Consider the following 26,472-nt stretch of genomic DNA (forward strand, 5'->3'; position numbering starts at 1 on the left):
TCAGGAATCCTGTTTCTAGGTTTCCTATTGGAGCATTCCCCCAGGATGCTGGAGGTCTTTGGCCTGATCCAGCAAGCTATTCTTATGTTTTTATTGGCTGCTGTGGCTGATGGGATTCTCACAACAGATCTGAAGGGTGCCTGCCCCTGACCTAAGCAACTGTAACCAAAACAATGGCTTATTACTCCCATTGTTTTTCAAATAAATAATATTGGATTGTAAACAATTATAACCAAATTGTAAATTCTCCCTGGTATTTGGATAGCCCAACATTCTTCACGCTCAAGGTGGCTTACAAAGTTCTCCCTCTCCCCATGTTACCTTCAGAACCACCTTGTTGGGTAGGTTAGGCTAAGAGACAGGTCTCAGGACACCAAGTGAGCTTCATGGCAGAGTGGGGATGTGAACCCAGGTCCTAGTCCACTACACAACACATCTTTATAGGCAACCCTACCCATGTCCACCCAGAAGTCCCATTGAATTAAATTTGGCTTACTCAGAAGTAAGTGGGGTTATTTATTTTGTGTATAAACCTATTTTAAAACTGCCTATATATAAATATATAATTATATATAAAATTATATATAAATATATTTATATAATAGAGCGCTCTTTAGGGCCATAAAATTATAAACAAGGGACAAATGTATGGACGCTGAAATCAGTTTAGTATGTTAGTTTGCCTCCTGTCCTTTAATGTTAACATTTCTAGCCCGGCTCACGACAACAGAGAGATTGATAGCAATAAGTTCAAAACCTCAACCGCCAATACAACAACGGCTGAAAAGCCAAGAAGGCGACGCCATTCTAGGCGAAGACGTGAGCAAGCACTTGGCGGAGAGCCTCGACTCGCTCTGCGGGGCCTGGGAAAGGCTCTCCCAAAAAAAAAATCCTACGCCTGCAGCCCGGCCCGCTCCATTGCATTGCACCGCAGCGCCCGACGGGGGTCCCCAGCAAAGACCTACGACGGAACTTGGAAGCGCTCCCTTCCGCATGTTTACTCGGGAGTAAAGCTGCGTAAGACGGGTCGGACTCCCACGGATGCGCGCGGCAGCACCAGCAGCTTTGCGCAAACCGCACTGGGCGGCTGCGCTGGCGCCGCTTTGCCCGCTGCTGTCGGGGCGGGGCTGGGACGGTGACGGCCTCCCGGTCCCGCTAGCTCGCTCGCTCCCTCCCTCCCTCCCTCGCGGGCTCCGGTTCCCGTCGTGCTCCGCGGCGTTGGAGGCGGGTTGGAGTTTAAATCCTGCCGGCCAATGAGGAGCGCGCTCGGGGCTCCGTAACGCTCCGGCTCTTGGTTTGAAATTGGTGCAGCCAGCGAGCAGAAGCCGTCGGCCGGGTCGCTGTGGCTGCTGCTGCTGCTGCTCATCGCTGTCACGGAGCCACGCCGCCGCCATCCTCACCCTCAGGCCCGACGGGACCGCAGCGCAAGGAGCCTCGGGCGCAGCATCCGAGGAAGGCGTCGGGGATGAGCGCGGCGGTGCCCAGCAGAGGGTCCCGCCCGGGGGCGTCGGCGGCGCCTAGCGGTGGTGCCGGGGGGAGCCGGGCGTCTTCCGCGGCGTTGAAGGAGAGCAAGGCCATCCCGGAGGTGCTGCTGGACCCGCGGAGCCGCCGGCGGTACATGCTGGGGCGCTTCCTGGGCAAGGGCGGCTTCGCAAAATGCTACGAGATCACGGACGTGGAGAGCCAGGAGGTCTTCGCGGGCAAGATCGTGCCCAAGTCGCTGCTGCTGAAGGCGCCGCAGAAGGAGAAGATGTCCATGGAGATCGCCATCCACCGCAGCCTCCACCACCGCCACGTGGTCGGCTTCCACGGCTTCTTCGAGGACGCCAACTTCGTCTTTGTAGTTCTCGAGCTCTGCCGGCGGAGGGTGAGGACCCTGGAAGCGGGAGGGCGCGCAAAGGGCGGCGGCCGCGGCGGGCTCGGGGTGCGCTGTTCGACGGGGCTGCCGGAGGGGCGCTGCAGAGCCCCGGGCTTGGGGAGGGGGTGGGCTTGAAGGGACCGACCCTTTGAGCCCCTGGCTAGGCAGGCCTGGGAACTGCCAGGCCGTAGCCATAGCTTCGGTTTGGCAAGGGGAGGGCGTGGATCCGGTTCCCCAGGCGACGGCCTCTCGGTGGGGTAGGGTGGGCGCCTTTGTTGGCCGCGTTCCCAAGCGACTGGATGTGTCGTTCCAAGTCGCTGTTTTCGGCACTTAGGGGATAATTCAAGCCGTCTCTGAGCACCTGCAGAGTACCTTCCCCGTAATCGCTCACCACAACCAGCCCCCATCAAACAACAACCAGGCTAGGTGGTCCTTCTCCTTAAGTCTTGGCATATCCGCTTTGTAGGAAAGGTTCCCTCACTCCAGAAATGGAGGGTTCCATCAATAGCCTTTGCCTTTGACTTAAGTTCAGCTGCTGCTGTCATCTCCCTCCTAAGTTAAACTTATCTGGGGTTATTGGTTTGTTTTATCATGTATTTTGTGGCCTCATCTTGTATTTCTGTGTTGTGAACAGCCCTGTGACCTTTGGATGAAGGGTGGTATACAAATTAAATAAACTGAATAAAGGAAGGCTTGAACCCTTCATCACTCTCTCATCCCTGGCTATGGAATGAGATGACTGGTTCTGATGAGCCTCACTGAGATCTGGGAAGTTGAGCAATACATGAAAGCACCAGAGTTTAGCTGTCAGCTTTTAGCTGGGAAAGATGGCCTTGGTGCCTTAGGGGTGATGAAACTGTTAAAGTTATGGTCCACATTTCAAAGGTCCCAGAAACTGCCTGTAGTCTACCCGTCACCTGTGAACCCCTCTTGCCCGTTGGCTGAGCTGTGGCGATCCTAAAATCATAGAATTGTAGAGTTGGAAGGGATCCCGAGGGTCATCTAGTCCAACTCCCTGCAATGCAGGAATCTTAACAAAAAAGCTGGGGATGTTTGCAGACCTTGACTTAAAAGGAGGGAGGTTGGTATACCACACAGCTGTTGTGACAGGCACCAAAGGCTGGTGTAAATAGGGAAGCAACATCACATAGGACCCACCTGGAGATGGCAGGAACCCCTGCTGTGAGGTGGACTATGGGGCAGGGAAAGGAGGTTTCAGGTGGGCCTGAGGTCGACAGAAGTAGACTGTGGGCAGAGAAGGTAATATTGCCGTCCTTGCATTTGCCTGCCAGTCAAAACATCAGAAGAGACCCCGCGGCAGAAAGCTGGTGCGGTGTGGTGTTTAGAGTGTCAGACAAGGACCTTGGAGAGCAGGGTTCAAATCCTTACACAGCCATCAAGTGCACTGGGTGTGACTTTGGGCCAGTTGCTACATGTCAACACCTTGCTAAAATCAGTGCTTTGAAAAGCACAATCCACTCTGGTGCCCTGGCCAAACTTTCCAGGGGTGGCGAGAGAGTTGCTGTGAACTGCATCATATTCCATTCCAGCCCCACACTTATTTGTAGGGAGGGGGCTGTCTGTCACTCACTGGACAGAGCTTCCTTGGCATCTCCACCTAGGGCTGGGAATGCCCCCTGCCTGAAACCTTGGAAAGCCGTGGCCTTGTCTGACTCTGTATAGAAAGCGCTGATCTAAATGGACCTGCAGTCTGACAGTCTTCTAATGCGACTTCCTGGAGAGGAGCTCCTGCCCGCCTTGGTCAGTCCAGTGACTATCTCCTTAAGGTGATTTCTCTTTCCTCCCCCCTCTCCAAAGTCTCTTCTGGAGCTGCACAAGCGACGGAAAGCGCTGACGGAACCCGAAGCTCGCTACTACCTGCGGCAGATCATCCAGGGATGCCAGTACCTTCACAGTAACCGGGTTATCCACCGCGACCTCAAGTTGGGCAACCTGTTCCTTAATGACGACATGGAGGTGAAGATAGGTAAGGGGTTTGTGCAGGGTGGGGGGCCTGGGAATTATATGGCCATGGGCTCACTGCCTGGGGAGGGAGGTTTCCTATCGTGCTGCATGTGGAGGGGAAAGAGAGCTTAAGCAGCCTGGACACGAAAAAGTTAGATGCCAGCTAGTGCACCAGAACACCTTTGTTTTTGTTCATTTAGCTTGGATGAGGTTCTTACAATCTGATGGTGTAATCTAGGAATTTTAGTGGACTTTATCTGGCTTCAAAATGTAGGGTTGACATATTTTTAAAAGTAAGCCAGGACACCCCTGTTGTTGAGTTGTTTTTGTTGTTTTTTAAACAAAAACGCCAAAAAACCCCCATGATTTTTCAAGTGACTTCCCTAAGATCCAGGACAAAGTGCTGCCTTTTGGAAATTCCCCCTGTTATGTACTGAAGTTCTCACCCTGGGCCAGCAGGGGGATACTGTAGATAGTTATGCAAATGAAGGATCGAAAAGTGACGTTCAGTGATTGGATAGTTTTAGAACGTTGCAACAGTTACAATTGTTCTGTAGCTCTATATAAGCAGGCTGACTGAGCTCCTCAGTTTAGTTCTGTTCCAGTTTACAAAATAAAGAGCTGCTTTGGAGAAATTGCTATGTCGTCTGCTATGTCAACCCACAACTTAACACCCCCCAGATGTCAATTCCACCTTGAAATCCTGGTAATGTCCAGACGTATGGCAGCCCTACTCCAAATGTGTATACAGTGGTGCCCCGCAAGATGAATGCCTCGCAAGACGAGAAACTCGCTAGACAAAAGGGTTTTCCGTTTTTCGAGGTGCTTCGCAAGACGAATTTCCCTATGGGCTTGCTTCGCAAGACGAAGCCGCTAATAGCCGCTAAGCCGCTAATAGCCGTGCTTCGCAAGACGAAAAAACTGCAAGACGAAGCAACTCGCGGAACGAATTAATTTCGTCTTGCGAGGCACCACTGTATTTGCCTTCTATTGCATTATTTCCCAGGCTGTATGAGGGCTTCTTGGGATGGGACAACTGTCCGCTTTCTACCTGTTTGAACTGAATGACTCTTATTCTTACTCATTTATTACCCACTCATCACCCAAAGGTCTCAAGGTGGGTTTCGGCATTCAAAGCAATATTTTAAAAAAAGAATTAAACAGCTTACAACCATATCGTTAGGAACCATCAGTATTGTGGAATGGTACTTTCCCCAAAGTGCTGCTTGGGTGCAGAGCATGCGCCCTGTACCAAGAGGTGTGACATCTTCTGAAAACCTTGTTTCCTTCTCCCTGTATTTTGAGTTAGGCTGAGGGCTGTAGGTTCCCCATCCATCTTCTCGTGCTTCCAAACGCCCATCAAAGGGCACTAAAAGGAAGCAGACAGCAATTCACAATTCTCCCCTTGCCAGGTTGTGAGAGTGGATTGGAGCATAAAAATATTTATACTGCACCTCTTGAAGTAGCAAATCTGCCTTAAAACAACACTCTGCTCACTGCAAAAAAGAAAACCTATCCTGTGAGAGTTCTCCTTGCCAGCGTTCCCCAAACCTTCCAATGTGAAGTGTGTTTGTGTTAAAAATTCCCTGCCCTTTCTTGGGCCTTTACATCACTGACTGCCTCTGAATAGGAAGCTACTTAATGCTTCCGTTTGGGGCTCCTCTGGCGTAGCCTTGACCAAGGAAGCCTCTGTGTTCCTCCTGTTTGTCCAGGGGACTTTGGCTTAGCCACCAAGGTGGAGTATGATGGCGAGCGGAAGAAGACCCTGTGCGGGACGCCCAACTACATCGCCCCAGAGGTGCTGGGCAAGAAGGGACACAGCTTCGAAGTGGATGTCTGGTCCCTCGGCTGCATCATGTACGTTTTGCTATGTAAGACTTGAGTGGATCTAATGGACACCAGGGGTTTCCCTCATCAATGCTGGTGGGAAATCAGTAGAGGGGAAGTAATGAAGTCAGGTGGTGTTGGAACTTCCAGTCTTTCTCTTCCCTCCACAAGTTGGATAAAAATGTGGTGTCCCGTCCCCCTAAAACACTTCCAGTTTCCTTTCCAGGGGTGCCTCTCACGGGGGAGGGACTTTTCAGGGATGTTCCTGGTTGTATCACTTGTTCTAGGTGGGGATGACTGCCCAGGACAAATACCTTTGGTGTCTTTGCCTAACATGGGAATTCTCGCCCCAAACATCCTGAGAACATCAGTTGGGGTGGGGGGAGGCTGGTTTAGGCACAACCTGTCTCTGTTCCCCTCTGCACAAACTGGAAGGAAGCGGGGAGATTCTTATGTTCTGCTCCCTCCACCCCCACCTTGGATGTGCTGGGAAGGGGTGAGAAGCAGGGTGGGTCATGCTCTGTGCATTTTGAGGAACAAGAGTTTCAGCGGTGTAAACATGGCTTGTTTCACGAAACAGGGAGAGAAAGAATGTTTGGGTGGGCAGTGGGCTCTCTGGCGTTCCTCTCCACCCCCAGCACCCACAGTTGATGGATTTCCATATATGGTCTCTCCTTGCAGGTACACTCTCCTGGTTGGGAAGCCCCCCTTCGAAACCTCCTGTCTGAAAGAAACGTACATCCGAATTAAGAACAACGAGTACACTATTCCATCGGTACAGCCTTCCCTGGATACGGGAGAGTCTGGAGTTGGGTGGGGTGGGGTCAGAAGTGGGCACCCCTTAACTCCTGAAACTGGAGTTGGCAGCAACTGGGAGGGGGATTTTCATTCAAATTTCTAAGCTGAGTCGTTTTGAGGGCTCAAGGTGGGGTGAATTTGGGGAAAACAATTGAGTCTGCACAAAACACAGAACTGAAGCTGCCCCCAAAGCAGTTTAGGGTTATGTCTACACAGCAGAATTCCATTTAATGAACAGAACAACATCTCTAATGAGCCAAAGTTTCCCCAGTGCTCATTATAAGCTAAAGAGAAGAAGAACACAGTGGTGAATTACTTGGGCCTCTTTTCCCTCCACTGCCGCCTCAACCTCCTACTTTTTGCAGTCCCCACCCACCCAAATTTAGCCATGGTTGCTTGCTTCCTCTCCCCACCCTCCATTTACCTTATCACGAGATTTGAGTACCGTTGAATAACCTCAGAAAGAAAGCCCTGCCCATATGGAACCTAGAACCTGGCCTTGTGCTCTGGGTGAGAGCATAAGAAGTGCCTGCTCTTTTAGGCCAAATAGAGCTGAATCTAGTCCAGCATTCTCTTCTCAAAGTGACCACCCAGATGCCCGTTATGAGAAATGTTCAAGCAGGATCTGATCCCAAAAGCCCTCTCCCCTGCTGTGGTTTCCAGCAACTGGCATTCAGAAGCATTGCTGCCTTCAACTGTGGTGGCAGAGTATAGCCATCCTGGCAAATAGTCATTAATAGCCTTCTCCAGGAATTTGCCCAATCCTCATTTCCTGCGGGAGTGAGTTTCATAGTTTAGCCTCGTGCTGTGTAAAGCAGGACATTTTAGCAGCTCAGGCCCTGTTTAGAGCTCATGGCTGTGGGGTTGGTGCGCCTGCCTGTGTCTTGTGTTCGTTCCATTTCCCAACGCTACTCTTCCTTCTTTCCAGCACATCAACCCCATAGCTGCTACCCTCATCCAGAAAATGTTACGGTCCGACCCGGCTGCTCGCCCCACCATTGATGAGCTGCTGACCGATGAGTTCTTCACCACGGGCTACATCCCATCACGGCTGCCCACCACTTGCCTCACGATACCCCCTAGGTTTTCTCTGGCCCCCAGCGGGTTTGATGCCAGCTTGAGGAAGCCTCTCACAGTGGTCAACAAAGGTGAGGGAGTGAGCGGGGGAAGGCTTGGCTGCGCTTGCAGCCCAGGTAGTAACTTAATAAGGGGGCTGGGGGAGGAGTGATACAACAACACTTAGAATGTTCCATAAGACTCACCAATAGACAAGGAAAGTGCCTGTACAGTTGTACCTTGGATCCCGAACGCCTTGGAACTCGGACGTTTTGGCTCCCGAATGCCGCAAACCTGGAAGTGATTGTTCCTGTTTGCGAACATTCTTTTGGAACCCGAACATTTGAGAGAGCTTCCACGGCTTCTGATTGGATGCAGGAGCTTCCTGCAGCCAATCAGAAGCTGCAATTTGGTTTTTGAACGTTTTAGAAGTCGAGTGGACTTCCGCAACGGATTCCGTTTGACTTCCAAGGTACAACTGTATTTATTTATTTCATGAAATGTATACACTGCTTGCTTGTAAAAAAACAATAACCCCAACCTCAAAGCAGTGTACAAAAAATGGTATAACAATAAGATTATCACTAAGAACAATTAGCAACAATAATTTAAGACTTAAGCTAAAATAATAACGGGCTGAAAATGGATTAAAGCTCGCACCAACTTTCTAAACATCTGGGCCAATGAGAATGGTTTTTAGCAGGCATTTACAGCGAAGATGCCTGCTTGATTTCAGCAGGCAAGGAGCTTCATAATGCAAGTGCCGCCACACTAAAAGATTGAATACTTACAACTGCGGAAGGGGCATAATGTGGCACCTGTAGCTGTGCCAGTTCTGCCAGCGAAACCCAGGCAAAATGGAGTAAGCCGAACTTGTGGGAAAGGTGTGTGGGTCTGGCTGAGGCTGCACAGGGTGTGATCTCCAACTGGGAAGCTGAGCTCCATGAGCCAAGAGTGGAACAAGGCAGCATGCATCTCTCTCTTTCCCACACAGGACCAGAGAGCCCTGCGCTGGAGAAGGTGCCCGAGAAGGAAGAAGAGGTGGCCCTGCGGGAGCCCAGGAGTCCTGTGGACAGCCACTTGGCTGATCTCCTGCAGCAGCTGACACTGGTCAATGGGTCCAATCCTGCAGAAAGAGTACCCATCAGACAAGGTGTGTGTGTGTGTGTCTTTTATCTGAGCCAGCCTTACTTGCCTGCGGGCTTCACTCCCTCTTCCTTAACCTCCATTTGCTAACCACAATTCTCTTTTTCAGAGGAGGCTGAGGACCCAGCCTGTATCCCCATCTTCTGGGTCAGCAAATGGGTGGACTACTCGGATAAGTACGGCCTAGGTGGGTAGTCGACTGGGCACAGCAGCTGTCAGGGGATGGGGAGTGCACTTTGGGAAACAGGGCCATGAGGCAAAGTGAAGCAGTTGCCTCAGGCAGCAGATCCAACCTCCGAAGAATGTGCTGCCCACCCCTCTCCAACCTCCTTTTACTCCCTCTCTACCTTCAGCTCAGGGAGGCAGTTGCAAAGGAAGAGGTGGGGAGGGTATTTTATGTTTTGCCTCAAGTGGCAACACATCCCAAGTTGGTCCTGTTGGGAACAGACCAAAAACTCACCTACCAATGAGGCACGCCCATGTTCCAAGCTGCCACCCTTACACCTTCTTAATCATTTAAATTTTTATTTTCATGAGAACAAGAAAAATAGGGGGGGGGGAGATACATGGAGGGCAGGGGACGGGGCGAGACACAATTTCAGGAACCGAGGAAGTCCGCAAGATAAAAGAAAGAGTTGCTGGTTCCCTTTATGATGCTAATGTGGTTTTTGTGGCTATACCGATTTTTTTTGGCATGACTTTTGCATGACTCAGATTAAAATGTTGGGGGAAATACCAAACGTAACTGGGAGAATACCAAAAGAAACCTTGACCTAAATCCAGGGGTGGAACATCTGTCCAGAAATTAAGCGAGATGTTGGCAGGTGGAGCCGTTGGTCAGCGTTTATTCATTCATTTGGGTTCAAACCTTCCTCCCAAAGGAGCCCAGGGTGGCAGGTCTCACTAAGGGGCAGGAGCTTGCAATGAAATTGTGGAGATGTGATGTTATTGTCTGTAGTGCCTGTGGTTAGTTGGTATGAAAGAGGAAACCTCGGAGCTCTGCTTCAAGACCAAAACATCTGCCAAAGCATGACCATGGGGCCTCTGAGATCTGGTGGCATAGGGCAGTATACAAATCGATTGATTAACAGATGGAAAGCACCTGCTTTGCGGGCAGAGCCCCTGGCCACTCGGGTGGGAAAGAGTCTTGGGTTCTCTGCGGGAGACAGCTGAGACCACAGAAAGGCAAGATTCTCCTTGGTTTGAAATTAAGGCAGGTTTTGAGTGCTCCCCTCTGTTCTCCGCACCCCAGGCTACCAGCTGTGCGACAACAGCGTTGGGGTCCTCTTCAACGACTCGACCCGCCTGATTATGTACAACGACGGGGACAGCCTGCAGTACATTGAGCAAAATGGCTCAGAGTCTTACTTCAATGCACGTTCCTACCCAGAGGCTTTCAGCAAGAAGGTCAGTGACTCGAGCCTCATGGCGGCGGCTAAATTTGACCATGTGCAAAGTGCCCCTACCCTTCCCACTGAGCAGCTGCCTTTCTGTATCTGAGATGAAGGTGCGAGGGACTTCCGGCCATCACTCGGCCCCAGGGTATTTCTTTTCCTTGCAAAAGAAACCACCGTTTTCATTTTGGGAAAGGGCAGCATCTATGTGAGGTTGGGGGTCTGGTGGCAACAAGAGGGCTGTTGGCTCTTGCTGGCTGCAAGTGGGAGGCTACTTAAGAATTTAAGAGCAACCCTGCAGCTGGGCCAGTGACCCATCTAGTCCAGCATCCTGTGGCCACTGGGGGCCAACCAGATGCCCCTGTGGGAAACCAGCAAGTCAGATGGGAGCCCAGGAGTCCTCTCCCCTGCTGTGGTTTCCAGCAACTGGTATTCAGAACATTGAATATCTGCAGCATAACCATCATAGCTTATAGCCATCAGTAGCTCTCTCCTCCCTGAATTTGTCTAATCTTTTAGAGTCATCTAGGTTGTTGGTCATTTCCGTCTCCTGTGGCAGTGAGTTCCATAGTTTAACTATGCGCTGTGTGAAGAAGGACTTTCTTTTATACTATTCTGGTGTCTGTGTGGCCTAAGGGGGTTTGCATTTAAATCCTGCTGGGCGGAGGATGCCGTTATGAGATCTGGGCTTCTGTTGCCAATAACCTTTTATCAAGCCTTGCTGGAACGTAGCTTTTTGAGGCCTGCCTCTGCTCCGCTGCTGTTTTGCTGACGTGGGCCCTTGTTTTTGTCTCCTGCAGATCACGCTGCTGAGCTACTTCCGCAACTACATGAGCGAGCACTTGCTGAAGGCGGGAGCCAACATCACCCCCCGAGAGGGAGACGAGCTGGCCCGCCTCCCCTACATGTGCTACTGGTTCCGCACTCGCAGCGCTATCATCCTGCACCTGAGCAATGGCACTGTGCAGATCAACTTCTTCCAGGTGACCTAACAGGAGCGGGGAAGCTCCCTCTCCCCACCCTGCCAGCCTGCATGTATTTGGGGGTGGGTTTTGAAGCTAGAAATTATCCCCCCCCCCTTCAAAAGGGACAATCAATGGGTTCCTTAGGGAGGAAAGATGGGCTTAGAAGTTGAATTAATAATAATAATAATGGCTGGCTGGCTGTCCATGCTGTCAACTGGTTCAGCTTGGGGGGGGGGGTGTCACAGGCATCTCTCCTTTAACAGGTTTAATGCTGCCCCCCCCCAATACTGTGCCTAAAAGGACCCTGATGGATCTGGTCAATAGCCCATCTAGTCCAGCATCCTGTTCTCACAGTGGCCAACCAGGTGCCCTCTTGGAAATCTGCAAGCATGACCCGAGCACAAGAGCCCTCTTTCCATCTGCGTTTTCCAGCAACTGGCATTCAGGAGCATTGCTGCCTCCAGCTGTGAAAGCAGAGCAGAGCCATCATAGCTAGTAGCCATTGAGGGCGTAAAGGTGGAACTGAGAGCAGGCAAAGGAGAGGGACTGTGTGCGAGATGCCTCCAAGGGCACAGAGGAGAATGCCCTGGCTTATTCGCCTTTGTCTCTCTAAGGGGCAAGATTTGAGTCTCTTTCTACTCTAGTTCCTTTGGCTTCAGAACTCCTCTTGGAATGCTGTTCTGGCTGCTTACAGCAAAGTGCAGGGAATCCTTTCAGCCCAGGGGCCGCATTCCATTCTGGGCAGCCTTCTAGGGGCCACATGTCAGTGGTGGGTGAGGCCAGAGGCAAAAGGGGGCAGAGCAACCAACACAAACTTCACCCTTGTGCAGCAGGCTAGATTTTGACCCCCTCCCTCCTCCATCCAGGTGAGCATGAGGCATGAAAAGAGTTGAAGGGTGCCTCCCATCCAGGCGTATCTGAAGCTGGGCCAGTGATGAGGGTGGCCTGGGGAGAGTTCTGAGCACAAATGGAGGATTGCATGAAGGCCCTGGGCATGAAATTACCTGCACTGGCTTAAATGGATCTAGAGCAGGGCTCCAGCTGCTTTTGGACTGCAATTCTCATCCTTGACCACTGGTCCTTCTAGCTAGGGATGATGGGAGTTGTAGTCCAAAAGCAGCTTGAGACCCAAGTATGGGAAACCTTGATCCAGATATTCCTTATATCGGGAATAGCCAGGTTTTTGTGGGCTCCAACTCCCACCCACCTCCCTCCTTGGCCAAGCTGATTCTGGGACCAACTGGAGTTGCGAAAGCCCAGAATAGTCATCATAGGCACCGCTGGTTTCCCAGCTTTGTCTTGTGTGCAGTTTTACAAACTGCTACCTCACATTGCATTAATGCCACCATCCTAATCCCCTGTGGCTGCCTCTCAGAGCTGAAGGAGCCCAGCTGGTGCTAATTTGCCTCTTGCATGTATTTTCTCCATCCTCTGCCCACAGGACCACACCAAGGTCATCCTGTGCCCCTTGATGGCAGCCGTCACATACATCAATGAGAAGCGGGAGTTCCGCACCTACAAGCTGAGCCTGATTGAGGAGTTTGGCTGCTGCAAGGAACTGGCCAGCCGCCTCCGCTATGCCCGCACCATGGTGGAGAAGCTGATGAACTCCAAGCAGGGCGTTCCCTGCCCCAAACCTTCTACCTAGCACCTGGCTGCTGTGGTTGTGCAGCAGCGAAGGACTCTCTTGCTGTCTCTTCCAGTTCCAATACCGTTAAGGGCTGCGGCATTCCTGCCTTCCCCTCCCAGCTGGGGTCACCTCTGCCTGGCTGTGTCCTGGCACAGGGGTCAGGCCAGGGAGTGGCTTCTGGTTGGGCGGTGCTCCTTACAGGGGGGCTAAATGCCCCCCCAGCCCAGCCTAGAAGACTCTTTAATTTTTAAAAAAACAACAACCAAGGATTTGTTTTCTCCCGATTCTGCTGGAGAAAAAGCCCCCATTTCTCCCTCCTCTCAGCCCAGCCCAATGAGGCCTCTGGTGCAACTTAAGAGTTGGGGGTTTCGGTTACACCATGTGAGTTACTTGTACGTGGTCTGTCTGCTGAGCCTTCCTCTTGTGGGCACTCTCCCTCCTCTTCCTGCTGTAGTTAAACTGTCTGGCATTTTGTTCTTTGACTCTAAGCCACCAGACTTTTAAATATTGAAACTAAAGTCTACACCAACTAAACTTTTTGTACATTACTTAATAAAGAAGATTTTCTGGAAGCATTCAGCGGGGTCCTCCACACTGCCTTCTCTACCCTTGTAACTCTGAAAGGGTTCTTTGGCCACTTTTGCACATCACCCTCTAATAGAGTTGCAGGTCCCAAATCCTTGGCTGCCTTTACTCCCTGATGTTTCTTGCCTGGGGCTGCAAGTCTCCTTCCCCATAGAGAACAGGTTCCTAGGGGACATATTGAAATGGCTTCTGCTCTGCTGTAAGAAACTGTGGCCCCTTCATGCCTTCTCTGCATGGACACATTGGGAGAAGTGGGCCAGGTCCCAAAATGACAAGCCCAGAGGATTGGGGCACTATCGAGCAACAAAGGGTTAGTTCTCCTTTAGGTTCAGAAGAGCCACTTCTGCAACTCCTAGAGAAGAGACTCATTGGCTGCCTCTTCCCTTTTAACCTAACTAGGACTGCCCCACAGCTGAGCTCCCCCTCTCAGGTGAAAAACATCCACCAGCCCTTCACAGTTGTGATGCTAGACCTCTGGTCTCCAACTCTGCAGCATTATTCTTAGTTTTGGAGAGATTTAGCAGTGATTGTGCCTAAGCATCATCAGTGTTTCTTCTGCGAAATGGGTATCTTCAGTGCGCACAGCAATTTTAACAGTAAAAAGAATTAAAACTTGCCAACCTTTAACATAGGATGCTGATGCCATGCCTCAGGATGTTTCACAGAGCAAGTGTTGGATACAAACATGAGGAAGATGGCCTTTAATATTAATTGCAGGGGAGGAAAAGCAGAAGGGAGCCATTGTTTTCCTGCTGCCCTCCAGCTTATCTGAAGTGAAGCTCTTATCTGCTGCAGGCGGCAAAGCTGTAAGGTGCTGGCACCAAAGATGCACCTCTTTGTCCTGGACCAGGTATGGGGAAACTGTGGCCTTCCAGATGTTGAACTACAGCTCCCAGCAGCCTTAGAAAGCATGCCCCCAAGGATCATGGGAGTTGTGGTTCAACATCACCTGCAGGGCCAAAGGTGTACCACTCCCCCTTATAGTGAGAAGGCCAGGGCATCCTGAGCAAAGGAGCTTTGAACAGCTGTGATGTGGTTAGCCTCCTACTGGATGCTTGAGGGGAGGTTGCAGCAGCCCAGTATTAGCAACTCATGTTGCTGCCCGAGGACACACCTGCCTTGAAGGTGACTGGGCTGGCAAATGGCAGCATACATTTACAGAAAGCAAAGAATCCCGGGAGCTGTGATTTGTTAATGGTACTGGGTATTGTTAGGAGACCCCTGCTCCTTGAGCTACAATTGACAATCCCTCTTCTCTACAAACTGGCAACTGTGGGCCTATGGGGGGAGGGTCTGCTAATGTTTCAGATTTAATATGCCATTCGGGCTGAATGTCCTAGAATAAAGGTCAGTCTCATGCCACACCTCCTAACAGCAATTTTCACAAACCTGCTGCCCTCCAAAGGTCCTTTCAGCTCAGTATTGTCTACACCAGGCACCCCAAAACTCAGCCCTCCAGCTGTTTTGGGACTACAGTTCCCATCATCCCTGACCACTGGCCCTGTTAGCTAGGGATGATGGGAGTTGTAGTCCCAAAACAGCTGGAGGGCCAAGTTTGGGGGTGCTTGGTCTACATTGACTCGCAGCATTGGCTTTCTGGGGTTTCAGACACTGAGGACTGAACCTGGGACCTTCTGATCTGTTCCTGAGCTGGCCTCTCTGTGGCCCCCACCCCCAGTTCCCGACTCTAATGGCCCACCCACTTGCTTCACCACAGCACTATGAAACAAGGGAGTAACAGTTTATTCTCCAAAACAGGATGACATACTGTATTAAAAACAAGTCACATTCCTTCAAGTTCAGAACGGTCTTTAAATAAGCAAGCACAGGTGCAAGCACTCTGTCCCGCCAACCCAAACTCCATCCTAATGCATCCCAGCCAGGAATGCTGTTAAGGTACAGCAGTAAGTACTGTTTCCACCCTACACAAGTCAAGAACAGGCAAGTGGACAATGCCTTGGAAATAGCCAGCTGGAACTGAGTGCCAGGCACCCAGGTTTCCTGCAGAAGTCCGGCCTCCGGAGTCTCCTGTTGGGCTCTGTCCGAGGCCTGGCTTCTGGAAGAGAGCGCCCCCACCCGGTTGCCAAGAGCAGGCTCGGCAGAGTCCATGTCCTGGAACGGGCCACCTCGAGGGCCAGGAAGCTTGGCACAAAGGGGTGTGTCCTTCCCTCGAGCCGAAACTCTTGCGCTCCGAGACCCAAGGGGCAAGTGGGGGCAAGTGCGCAGTCCGCCGCGGGGGCACCAGATGCAAAACAAGGGCACTTGCTTCTGTCGTCCCGCCGGGTTGGACGTGTGTGTCTCTTTTGGGACTCGATTCCCTAGCCTCAACCCACCGGGGAGAGGCGTCTCTGCATGGCTCGCTACTCCGGAGAGGCAAACGCGCTCCGTTTCTTCCTCCTGCTTCACTCGTGCTCGACGACATTCGCTACGATGAAAGGGGCGCCGCAGCGGCCGCTGGGCTTCCTCCAACGCTCCGGCTAGCAGATGGCGCAGTTGGGGCTCTTGCTCGGGCGTCGCCGCGTGGACGCCGTCGGCTCCTTGGCCAGCGGGTCGGGGATGGAGCGGCGCCGGAGGGCCGGACTGAGGCGCCCGCTGAGCACGTCGACTTGGCCCAGCAGCTCCTGGAAGAGCCCGACCACGTTGCAGCCCTGCTTGGCTGACGCCTCGACGTGGCGAGCGCCCCACTCGCGCTGCACTGTGGCGGCGGCCAGGCGGTCGCTGTTGCCCGCGGCCGGGCCCAAGTCAGACTTGTTGGCGACCACCACGAGGCGGACCGGGGCGCCGGGTTTGGCTTCCAGGATCTCATCGCGCAGCCGCTGCAGCTCCTCGAAGGAGCCCGGCTCGTGGGGCGAGTAGACGAGGGCGAAGACGTCGCCGTGTTGGATGCAGAGGCGGCGCATGGCCGGGAAGCTGTAGCTGCCGCTCGTGTCCAGCAGCTCCAGGCGGAGGCGCAGCGCCGGGCCCGGTGGCTCCAGGTCCAACTCCAGCACGTGCAGTTCCTCCACGGTGCGACGGTGGCGGGCCTCGAAGGCGTCGTGCAGGAAGCGGCGGATCAGCGCCGTCTTACCCACGCCCGCTGCGCCCAAGAACACCAAGCGCACCCGGGCCTCTGGTTTTAGCGACATCGTGGAGCTGTTTATCTCTGGTCGGTCCGCTACGACGGGGCGGCCGCTTTATCTGCTGAGGCTGCAGCCCGCGGCCAATCGAACAGCCGGAGGAGGGGCTCAGGCGGGCCGGTCTGCGGTGGGAGGGGCTGCCTGCTGGCCGCCCGCCAGCCCAGGCAATTGTTTGCCTCGCGGTCGCGCCCCGGAAGGCTCTGCGCTCAGGGAGCCGAGCACGCGCTAAGGGGCTCCTCAGCGTTGGCAACAGGACTTCGCTGCGTGGTTTCCCCTTCCCCCTTTTTTTTACAGATGGCAGCAGACTGGTGCAGTTTTTGACACAGCAAATCACTTCCAAGCACTTAGAGGTGATGGATGATTTAAGCAAGATATAAATCCTGTTCTCAACAAATAATGGGTATTCTCTCAGCATTAGCCCCCTGTATCTGCAACAGGGGTGTGTCACTGGCCCACCTTACAAAGGTGTTGTGAAGCTTGCTTTCGTAGGCAAAGCACTTTGAACACACCAAAGAACTTATTACAGTACTAATAATACCCAAAGCTGCATACAGGCTGCACACACATGGTACATTTAAAGCACCCCCAACTCCTGTAACTTACCCCTTAGGTAAAGGTAAAGGGACCCCTGACCATGAGGTCCAGTCGTGGCCAACTCTGGGGTTGTGGCGCTCATCTCGCTTTATTGGCCGAGGGAGCCAGCGTACAGCTTCCAGATCATGTGGCCAGCATAAATAAGCTGCTTCTGGCGAACCAGAGCAGTACACGGAAATGCCATTTACCTTCCCGCCGGAATGGTACCTATTTATCTACTTGCACTTTGACGTGCTTTCGAACTGCTAAGTTGGCAGGAGCAGGAACCAAGCAATGGGAGCTCACCCTGCCGCGGGAATTCGAACTGCCGACCTTCTGATCAGCAAGCCCTAGGCTCTGTGGTTTAACCCACAGCGCCACCCCTTACAAAGCTACAATTCCCAGCACCCTTAACAACCTACAGTTCCTAGGATCTGGTGTGAGTGTGGTTTAATTTGGTGTGAGTAGAGGAGGCACTTGACCCCCGGCGTGTGGTCCATGGGCATAGCCAGGATTTATGTTAGGGGGCAGGCTTCATGCTGGAGGGAGCAGAACCTCAGTTTATTTATTTATTTATTTGATCTGGGCCCCTTGGCTATGCCCATAGTGCTCTCTGAGTGACCTTAAGCTTGGACGCCACCAGCATCTCCCCTCTCCACCCTCAGTGCAAGGAGTGAGCCTTTGGCCAGTTTTGGCCAACACTTTCTCCTCCTATAGTGGAAAGGGAAACAGACAGACTTGGTCTTACACTGCAATGCTTTCGAAATGTATTTATTTATTAACTGCGGTGGCCAAGAAAGCCTGGGGCATGTGTGGCATCTCTGCCTCTCAAGGCAGAAAAATTAATTCCCTGGGAAGGGAGTTATCCGCAGATGGAAAACTTCCCTTCTGCCAACAACCAACAACCTTGGCTTGGAGTGCCCAGAAGAAAAACATTTGTAGAGTCCTAGGATGAGAAACTGGGTCAGGTTTACTGGGACAGGAACAGGGGGTGCTTAGAGATGCCAGTGCCAGGAGCTGCAAAGTCGTCTTAACTGAAAAGTGATGCTTTGTCAGGCTGTCCTCAGAGTCCTGCCAGAGCTACAGGGATGGTGCATTTTGTCCTGCCCTGCCATACTACCTCTAGCAAAGGAAGAGTGTGTTTCACATCCCCTCCCTTGCTTCCCCTCCCCACAAAAAAACCTTTTAAAAGCTGCCCCACTCTGATGGTTTCTGGAACCATTCATCTGTGCCCCCTTCCAACAAAATGATGCAATTCAGCGGCCGGTGTTAGACTTGGATGGGAGGTTGTCTGCAGTCAGGTCCAACTCATTGTGCACCTCCAGGCAATAATGAAAAGAAGTGGGGACCTGCAGCCAGTGGTGCCTGGTGCCTACTAGGCAGAGCTGGTGGGGCAGCCAACAACAGGTTGTGTCAGTGACAGACAGAGCCAATTAATTCTACTCCCCCCCACCGCTGGCTCCATCCTTAAGGAGGAGGTAGTTGACAGCCAGGGCTACCTCCTGGACTGGTCGTAAGAAGGCAGCACAGCTTGGAGGAGTCAAAGCTGAAGTTGTGGGGCCATGCTCCATTTGCCCCAATGGACCAGCCACCACTGCCATCAGCAAAGTTGCAGTAAAAGCCCATTCTCTAAAAAGTGTGTTCCTATTCAGGCTTCCATCCAGCCTTGAACAGGAGCCTTGTAGTCCTGTTTGAGGGCTCCTGGGCGTGTGGGAAAAGGGTCCCGCCCAGGGAAAAATAGACGGTGTGAGCCAACCCACCAAAGCCTTCATTGCTATACAGCAGCAGAGAGGTCGCTAGGAAAAGAAAAGGGTGCAAATTCTGCTTCCCTTCTTCCTGAAATCTCTTTGTTTAGTACAGAGAAGGAAGGTCCTTAACATTACAGTGTGCACCTGGTGCCATCCGCCCTCTAGGGTACAATGAACTCTTACTGCTCAAACAGGCCAGAACCCTGCTCAGCCATGACCACCTTCTTCACTGGAGCAGAGCAACCCTTCCTCTGGCTATTCCTGCTCTTGTTGTTGTGAAGAACAATGGTTGCTCTGATATGGCTGAATCACTTTCGCTGGGAAAGCTGTCATTCACTTGGGCTGACCCACCCTGTTTGGGTTTGGGATTAGAAAGCCAGAGCCTTTGAAGAGGCCCTGGGAAGTCAAACAGAGAGGGAGATGCCAAGCCCTTAGCATGGGCCAGCCTGATGGCCTCCAGCTGTTTTGGATGACAGCTCACAGCATCCTGGCCCTAGGATGCGGAAGGCTTGCATATACTCTGCAGGGTTGGGGTGGGGGCACAGGGAAAAGGAGCAGGCAGGGAAGTGGCTCTCATAATACTATAGAACTGTCAAGTTGGAAGAGATTCAAAGGGTTATCTAGTCCAAACCCCTGCAACGCTGGAATCACAGCCAATCTGCCAGCAGCTGATAGCTGGAAAAGGAAACCTGGTGGTTGCAGGAGGTTGGAATGATTGGCAGGTGTCACATGACTGCCTTGGGGATTCAGATTTCCTAGTCTTCCCCACCTCCTCCTGCAATTCCACCTGCACCTATTGCTTCTGGGAGTTCTTCCTTGGGTTACCAAATTTTCTGAGGATAATGCACGTGAAGGCAGAGGAGTTGGCTGGGGAGAAGGAACTGACCCACTTCCCCACCATTTAATTGTGCAATAAACAGGTGTTTTGTTTCTGGAAATGACTTGACCCTGACCTACATGATGTGCATCCCTCTGTTGCTATGCTTGTTTATTTTTATGATGTCTTTACAGCTGCTTTTTAATTGTTTTTATTGCCTTTTATAGTATTTTATTGCCTTTTATAGTATTTTATTGCCTTTTATAGTATTTTGATTCTTTTTGCAATATAGGTCAGCAACAAGTCTTTTATATAGAACGCCACTCCAGAAGAAGGAGGGAAACTTTGAGCTACAAATGCAACGTCATTGGACCCTTTTCATACCCAGCATGGACACATCAGAAAACCTTTCTGAGGATTTGGCTGCAGAGGATGTTGTGGAGCTGTGCAGAGCCAGGACACTCAATAATATTTTAAACTATTTGTTATGCATTATTGCTAGTTGGTTGTGATTTCCCACCTCAAATTGGCTGGGAGGGTGGAGGTACAGGAGAAGAGGCTGTGTCTTAGCTATTCCAGAGGTTCCATAACTGGGGTCTGTGGCCCACTGGTGGCCCCCCCGTAGGATTGTAGAATTGTAGAGCTGGGAATGACCCCAAGTCCAACCCCCTGCAAAAACCTGAATCCAACCTCTGTTTAAAACCCAGAGAGTCCTCCTCCTTCACTGAGGCATCCCATGGGAACGTTGCAGAACAGAATACCTGTACTTTGGCCAGAGATACCTGTGCTTGGTTTATTTGTTTCCTGTTGATAGATAATGCATTGTTTTGGTTTACAAAAGGATGTTTCTTTCACTGAGCCCTCAGGAGACGAAGTGCGTTGTCCACACACAAATTTATTTGCCAAGTGGGAGGCGGCTTGATATTTTCCTGTCTGGCCTTGTGTACACATCTCATGCTGAGGGGGAGCTCCTTGCCTGGGCTTCAGTCCACGACCTCTTCCCTACTTCTGAAGGGAGCAAAGGTTCTGTAACGCCCACCCCACCCACCACCCCCAGATGTGGTCCACGCCTGGCAGCTGTGTGGCTCTGTCCCCTTCGCTGCGAGTGCCAAAGTCTGGCTTGATAGCTGGGACCAACCAGAGGCGCCACTGTCACTTGGGTGGCAAAGTCTCTTGTCCTGGTAGGAATCACAAACATGGGGCAGGGTTTTCTTATACTGTACCAGCATTAAGAACGTAAGATGAGCATCTGCTGGATCATGGCTCATCTAGTCCAGCATCCTCTTCTCACAGGGGTCAAGCAGATGCCCCTTGAGGAAAACCCACAAGCAGGATTTGAGCCCAAGAACGCTGTCCATTCCTATGACCCATGGAGGGTCATCATAGCCATTGTGTCTAGTCGCCATTGATTGCCCTCTTCACAAATTTGTATTGCTCCCCTTTGAAGCCATGTGGCCATCACTGCCTCCTATGGGAGCATGTTTAATTGCATCTCACTTTTAATTTGTATTCCGCCTTTCTCTATTACTGGACACTAGGCGGTTTACAAGCTGAAGAAAATAGACAGCAAAGATCACACACCCAATAACAATCTGATCTGATACAAAAAAGTCACAGTAACTTTAAAATAAACAACTTATATCGAATAACGCAATATTCAACAATCCATGGTTCTGTGGTTTAACTCTGCACTGTGTGAAGAAGGACTTTCTTTTATCTTCTCTGAATCTTCCAGCATTCAGCTTCCTTGGGTTTCCCCACTGAGATCTAAATGTTATGAGAGGAGAATAGTAGCTTTTCTTTAGCCACTTCCTCCATACCCGGCATAATTTTATAAACTTTGATTATGTCACTTTTTAATCCCCCTTTTCTCTAACCTAAAAAGTCCCATAGGTGGCAACCTTTCTTCATAGGGGAGTTGCTCCACCCTCTCAATCCTTTTGCTTGCCTTTTTCTGAACCGTTTCCATCTCCACAATAATGAGATGACCAGAAGTGTTCACATTTGCCAACCAGCCCCCTCCATATGTTTTGGACAAACTCTCACCTGCTCTAGCATCCTATGGTCTTGGATACAAACCCCAAACACCTAGGGAACCCTAGCCTGCAGTAGACCACAAGCCATGTTGATTTATCCTAATGGAAGGGGACTTTTGTTTGCTGCTGAGAGCTACATCCCCTCAGGGAACTGTTGGGGGTCATGTAGTGGCAATGGGCAGGGTTGAATCCAGCCATGGGCAGGGCCAGAGCTACTGTGGGCAGGGAACCCCACTTTTCTCTCTCTAGGCCACCTGTTTTCACCCTGTTCCCCCCTCCCCACCTTGTCACCTGTATGAAATTATGCTGAGAAGTACTGTTTACAACAAGTGAGTTGGATGCAAATTTGACTAATGTTGGGTCAGTCTTTTCAGTTCATCTCAGACCAGCATCTCCCCCCCCCCTTGCCTCTTCACATCCTTGGGGTGCAACTAGAACTGGACCTCAGGGCCAGAGTCCAGGGTTCCCAATGATGACCCAAAGCAGCAAACAGGCCCCATGTCAGCATCAGAGCCCTTTTTGCCTTCTTACTTTTAAAAACATTTTTAGTTGGCTGGCTAGGCATGCAGATAGTTACAGATGCTCATTTTGTTATTTCCACAAGCTGTTTGTGCACCGGATCCCTGCCTTCTCCTCTGAAGACGCCACAGGACATGGGCAGGACCCTTCCTCTCTGCCCCAGTGCTGTGTTGGGCCCTGGTGAGAAGCCCTCTCTTCAGAGCAAGCCAGGTGCGTTATTGCTGTTGACAGCGGCCGCCGTTCTTCTCAACAGCTGGGATCTTGCTGGACAGGAAACCTGCCAGCACTCTCCTGGACAAATATTTGCCTTCTCAATCCCTTTGGCACAGGTCTAGGGGAAGAGGCAAATGCCAAGATGAAGAACAGGGAGGGCAGGTGGTTGTTAAGTCCCAGAATCAGTACCACCACTGGCACTCAGCAGGGCGCCCTGGTGATCCAAGCAGATCACAAAAGAACTGCTGAGATAAACAGCTTTGCCAACGCAAGTGGAAACAGAGGGAGGAGAGGCAGCAGGCTCGGCCTTTCCCTGTGGGTGATGTTTACTTGTTCATTGGCCTGCTCCCTGCCTTCCCAGCTGGAGATTTAGGCCCAAGGGGTCCTTTGAGGAGACAAGCTTCCCTTGAACTTCAGCTGCCCACCCCCACCCCACATCCTGGTTGAGCTTCTCCTGAAGTGTGCAGCTCAGAGGACAGGAGACTGTTTTCGGATGCATCTGGGCCACAGCCCATTTTGTGATTTAAAAATTAACCCTGCTGGTTGAAGAGCAGAGTTAAGGCTGTCTAGGACTTGCCGATCAGAAGGTCGACGGTTTGAATCCCCGCAATGGGGTGAGCTCCCATTGCTCGGTCCCTGCTCCTGCCAACCTAGCAGTTCAAAAGCACATCAAGTGCAAGTAGATAAATTGGTATCACTGGTGGGAAGGTAAACGGCGTTTCCGTGCGCTGCTCTGGTTCGCCAGAAGCGGCTTAGTCATGCTGGCCACATGACCCGGAAGCTGTACCCCGGCTCCCTCGGCCAGTAAAGCGAGATGAGCGCCGCAACCCCAAAGTCGGCCACGACTGGACCTAATGGTCAGGGGTCCCTTTACCTTTTAAGGCTGTCTCATGTTGGGCTCTCAGGATGCTGGACTCTTAGGATAAGGCCTTAGCAGGCATGCCAGCTGCTGGAAACCAAGGGACAGGAGAGTGATCTTGTCCTCAAATCCTGCTTGCAGGCTTCCCATTGAGGCATCCCTTTGACTACTGTGAGAATAGGATGCTGGGTCTCCTTTGGCCTGACAGATTAGAGAACTGGGCCAAGACAAACAAGATGAATTTTAACAGGGAGAAATGTAAAGTATTGCACTTGGGCAAAAAAAATGAGAGGCACAAATACAAGATGGGTGACACCTGGCTTGAGAGCAGTACATGTGAAAAGGATCTAGGAGTCTTGGTTGACCACAAACTTGACATGAGCCAACAGTGTGACGCAGCAGCTAAAAAAGCCAATGCAATTCTGGGCTGCATCAATAGGAGTATAGCATCTAGATCAAGGGAAGTAATAGTGCCACTGTATTCTGCTCTGGTCAGACCTCACCTGGAGTACTGTGTCCAGTTCTGGGCACCACAGTTCAAGAAGGACACTGACAAACTGGAACGTGTCCAGAGGAGGGCAACCAAAATGGTCAAAGGCCTGGAAACCTTTGACCATTTATGATGCCTTATGAGGAATGGCTAAGGGAGCTGGGCATGTTTAGCCTGGAGAAGAGGAGGTTAAGGGGTGATATGATAGCCATGTTCAAATATATGATGTCACATGATGTCACATAGAGGAGGGAGAAAGGTTGTTTTCTGCTGCTCCAGAGAAGCGGACACGGAGCAATGGTTCCAAACTACAAGAAAGAAGATTCCACCTAAACATTAGGAAGAACTTCCTGACAGTAAGAGCTGTTCGACAGTGGAATTTGCTGGCAAGGAGTGTGGTGGAGTCTCCTTCTTTGGAGGTCTTTAAGCAGAGGCTTGACAACCATATGTCAGGAGTGCTCTGATGGTGTTTCCTGCTTGGCAGGGGGTTGGACTCGATGGCCCTTGTGGTCTCTTCCAACTCTATGATTCTATGATCCAGCAGGCTATTCTGTTTTTATGCCTTGTGATCCATGGCGATGCTGTGCAATGCCACAAGTTGTGCTTGCTTGCAATGGGAGTTGTAGTCCAAAACATCTGGAAGGCAGCCAGGTTGGGGAAGGGGGTGGCACCTGTCTTTTCTGCTTCATATCTCAGGTTACCCCCAATTGCATCTTTTGTAAGTATTTGGAAAATTACAGCATTGGGAAGATAAGTGTAGCTGCCAGAATGTTGGCAAGAAGATTTATAGTCAAGGGCACTCTGGGCATCTCCATCCCATATCACACAAACAGGAGATGCAGACCCAGGAGGAGAGGTCACAGTCCAGAGAAAAGGGACCGCTGTGTTGCCAGGTCAGGCTTGGTCTACAGGCTGCCAGCTCACTATGCCAGATCTTTACCCTGCAGATGCGCTGTGGTCCTCACACAGGTGTCCTTCAGAAGGTATTCAATGCAAAAAGGATTCGCCAAGGCTTAAGAGATTGAGAAACCACCGTTATTGTGTATTTACTTATTTTCCTACCATATTTCTAGTTTTACTTTCACCCAAATGTCACATGGCAGAGATACATGCAATTAAAAGCAAAGTTATACATGACTATTCAGACAGGCCCACAAAAATTCCATTCTGAGTGTTACCATCTTTCAGAATTGTCCAGTGAAGCATTTATCAACAAATAAGTTATTTGGTCAGTAGGGAAGTAAGCATTCTGGCAGCCAGATGGATTTCAGGTGGTACTGAGGCTTCCTTATTTAGAGATAAAGAAATAAATTCAGCGCTGCCCACCAGCTGGTACACACTGTAAGAAAACAGGTAGGTACAGTTGGTAAGGAGTAGGACGCGCTCTCCCTGCCAACTGTTTATGCCCTTTGGCAATGCCTTATCTCTCCCAGAGAGCAGGGGGTAGACAAAAACAACTCTGTTGATTTCCTGTCCAGTTTGGCGCTCTGCATTAAAGCCTTCGCTCATCCGTGACTCAGCCTGGAAAAGAGTCTCCAAGGAAGTCCCGGTATAGCTTGGAGGAACTAAGCAAAGCACCTCCTAATATGGGTTCTAGAACTTCCTCGGGTCATGCTAACATTTCATGACTGATCTCTGCCTTTACTCCCTTATTAAATAGATGAGAAGGAGGGAGCACCCTCAAGTTCCTTCCTCCAATGCCCTCTTTGCTTATCGCAGGAACCCTGTGCCTTCCCTCTCTCTGGGCAGGTCTTGTGTGCTTCTTTCTGCTGTAACAAGCAGGTATCCCTAACCTCATTGGGTTGGGGCAATGTCCCAGCTTCTTCTGACCATTTGCCAGGAGTTCTGCACACCCAACAAGCGAAGGGACATGTTGGCACTATGGAAAATAGCCCCTCTACAAGTCCCCCAGGCATCCATCTCCTGCACCACCGGCTTTGAACTCAGGACATGGGAGGTGCCTGCCTGTCAGTCACAGAATCATAGAATTGTAGAGTTGGAAGAGACCATGCAGGTCATCTAGTCTAACCCCCTGCTATGTAAGAATATTTCACCCAACGTGGGACTCGAACCCACAACCCTAAGATTAAGACAGATCTAACACACATGTGCATTATTTTAGGGAACTTTGTTAAATAACAGAAATCATTCCTGAGGTGTGTAGGATATGAATTGGGTCACTTTTTTCTAATCTTGGTTGTTTGGATGCCATCTTGAAGAATGGTGGCCATGACTAATGAGATTAATAAATGTTACTATCTCAGCACTTGTGTGACTAATTCGAAACTTATACATGACTAGTTATTCCAATAGTTTCAGAGCTTGATGAGTAATGTCCATTGTTTGATAGCTCTGAGCCAACACATGGGGAAAAACGATTATTTGATTGATTTTTTTTGGCCAACGTTATGTTGTAGAGTACTTATTCATTTGTTTATAGATACGCTTTCTAATACATCACTCTGTTTGCCTTACCAGCAAGTGAGATCAGAATTAGATAAACACAAAGTGCAGTATCACTATAATATTTAGTCAGATACAGCAAAATGCAATAGGAGGCAGGCAGGCAGCACAGATAAAATGATCCCTTCAGAAGCAACACATCTGCTCAGGGAGGCAAAGACCTGTTAGAATAATAAAAGTCCTTAAAAATAGTTAAGACGACAAGAAAGGGAACCAGCCCAGCTTCATGGGGCACCATGGCCTCGCAAAGTTCCCAAAACACTTGTGCTGAGATTTTATTTGAATTGACTGGAATTGTAAGGAAAGTAATTGTGGGGATTACTATTCAGAACACATGGAAGTATATTTGCTTGAGGGCATTGCAAGTAAATCAGTAACCAAACAATACAAATTATATTTTGAAAGCATAGTATG

General features: G+C 50.7%; 2 protein-coding genes across 2 annotated transcripts; one reads left to right on the forward strand and one right to left on the reverse strand.

The window, feature by feature from the left end:
- Positions 1-1,221: 1,221 nt before the first annotated feature.
- Positions 1,222-13,214, forward strand: PLK1 (polo like kinase 1). The gene is made up of 10 exons (XM_081840396.1): positions 1,222-1,867; positions 3,677-3,845; positions 5,536-5,680; positions 6,332-6,425; positions 7,377-7,596; positions 8,499-8,657; positions 8,760-8,837; positions 9,903-10,057; positions 10,845-11,027; positions 12,451-13,214. Exons 1-10 carry the CDS (start codon positions 1,466-1,468, stop codon positions 12,655-12,657), a joined length of 1,812 nt encoding a protein of 603 aa, XP_081696522.1. The 5' UTR covers positions 1,222-1,465; the 3' UTR covers positions 12,658-13,214.
- A 2,441-nt stretch (positions 13,215-15,655) lies between these two features.
- LOC309329031 (ras-related protein Rap-2c-like) lies at positions 15,656-16,615 on the reverse strand. The gene has a single exon (XM_081839421.1). The coding sequence runs from the start codon at positions 16,347-16,349 to the stop codon at positions 15,702-15,704; it is 648 nt and encodes a 215-aa protein (XP_081695547.1). The 5' UTR covers positions 16,350-16,615; the 3' UTR covers positions 15,656-15,701.
- Between the last annotated feature and the right edge of the window lie 9,857 nt (positions 16,616-26,472).

Source organism: Podarcis erhardii, assembly GCF_964252035.2.
Source record: "Podarcis erhardii genome assembly, chromosome: 14".
Lineage (NCBI taxonomy): Eukaryota > Metazoa > Chordata > Lepidosauria > Squamata > Lacertidae > Podarcis > Podarcis erhardii.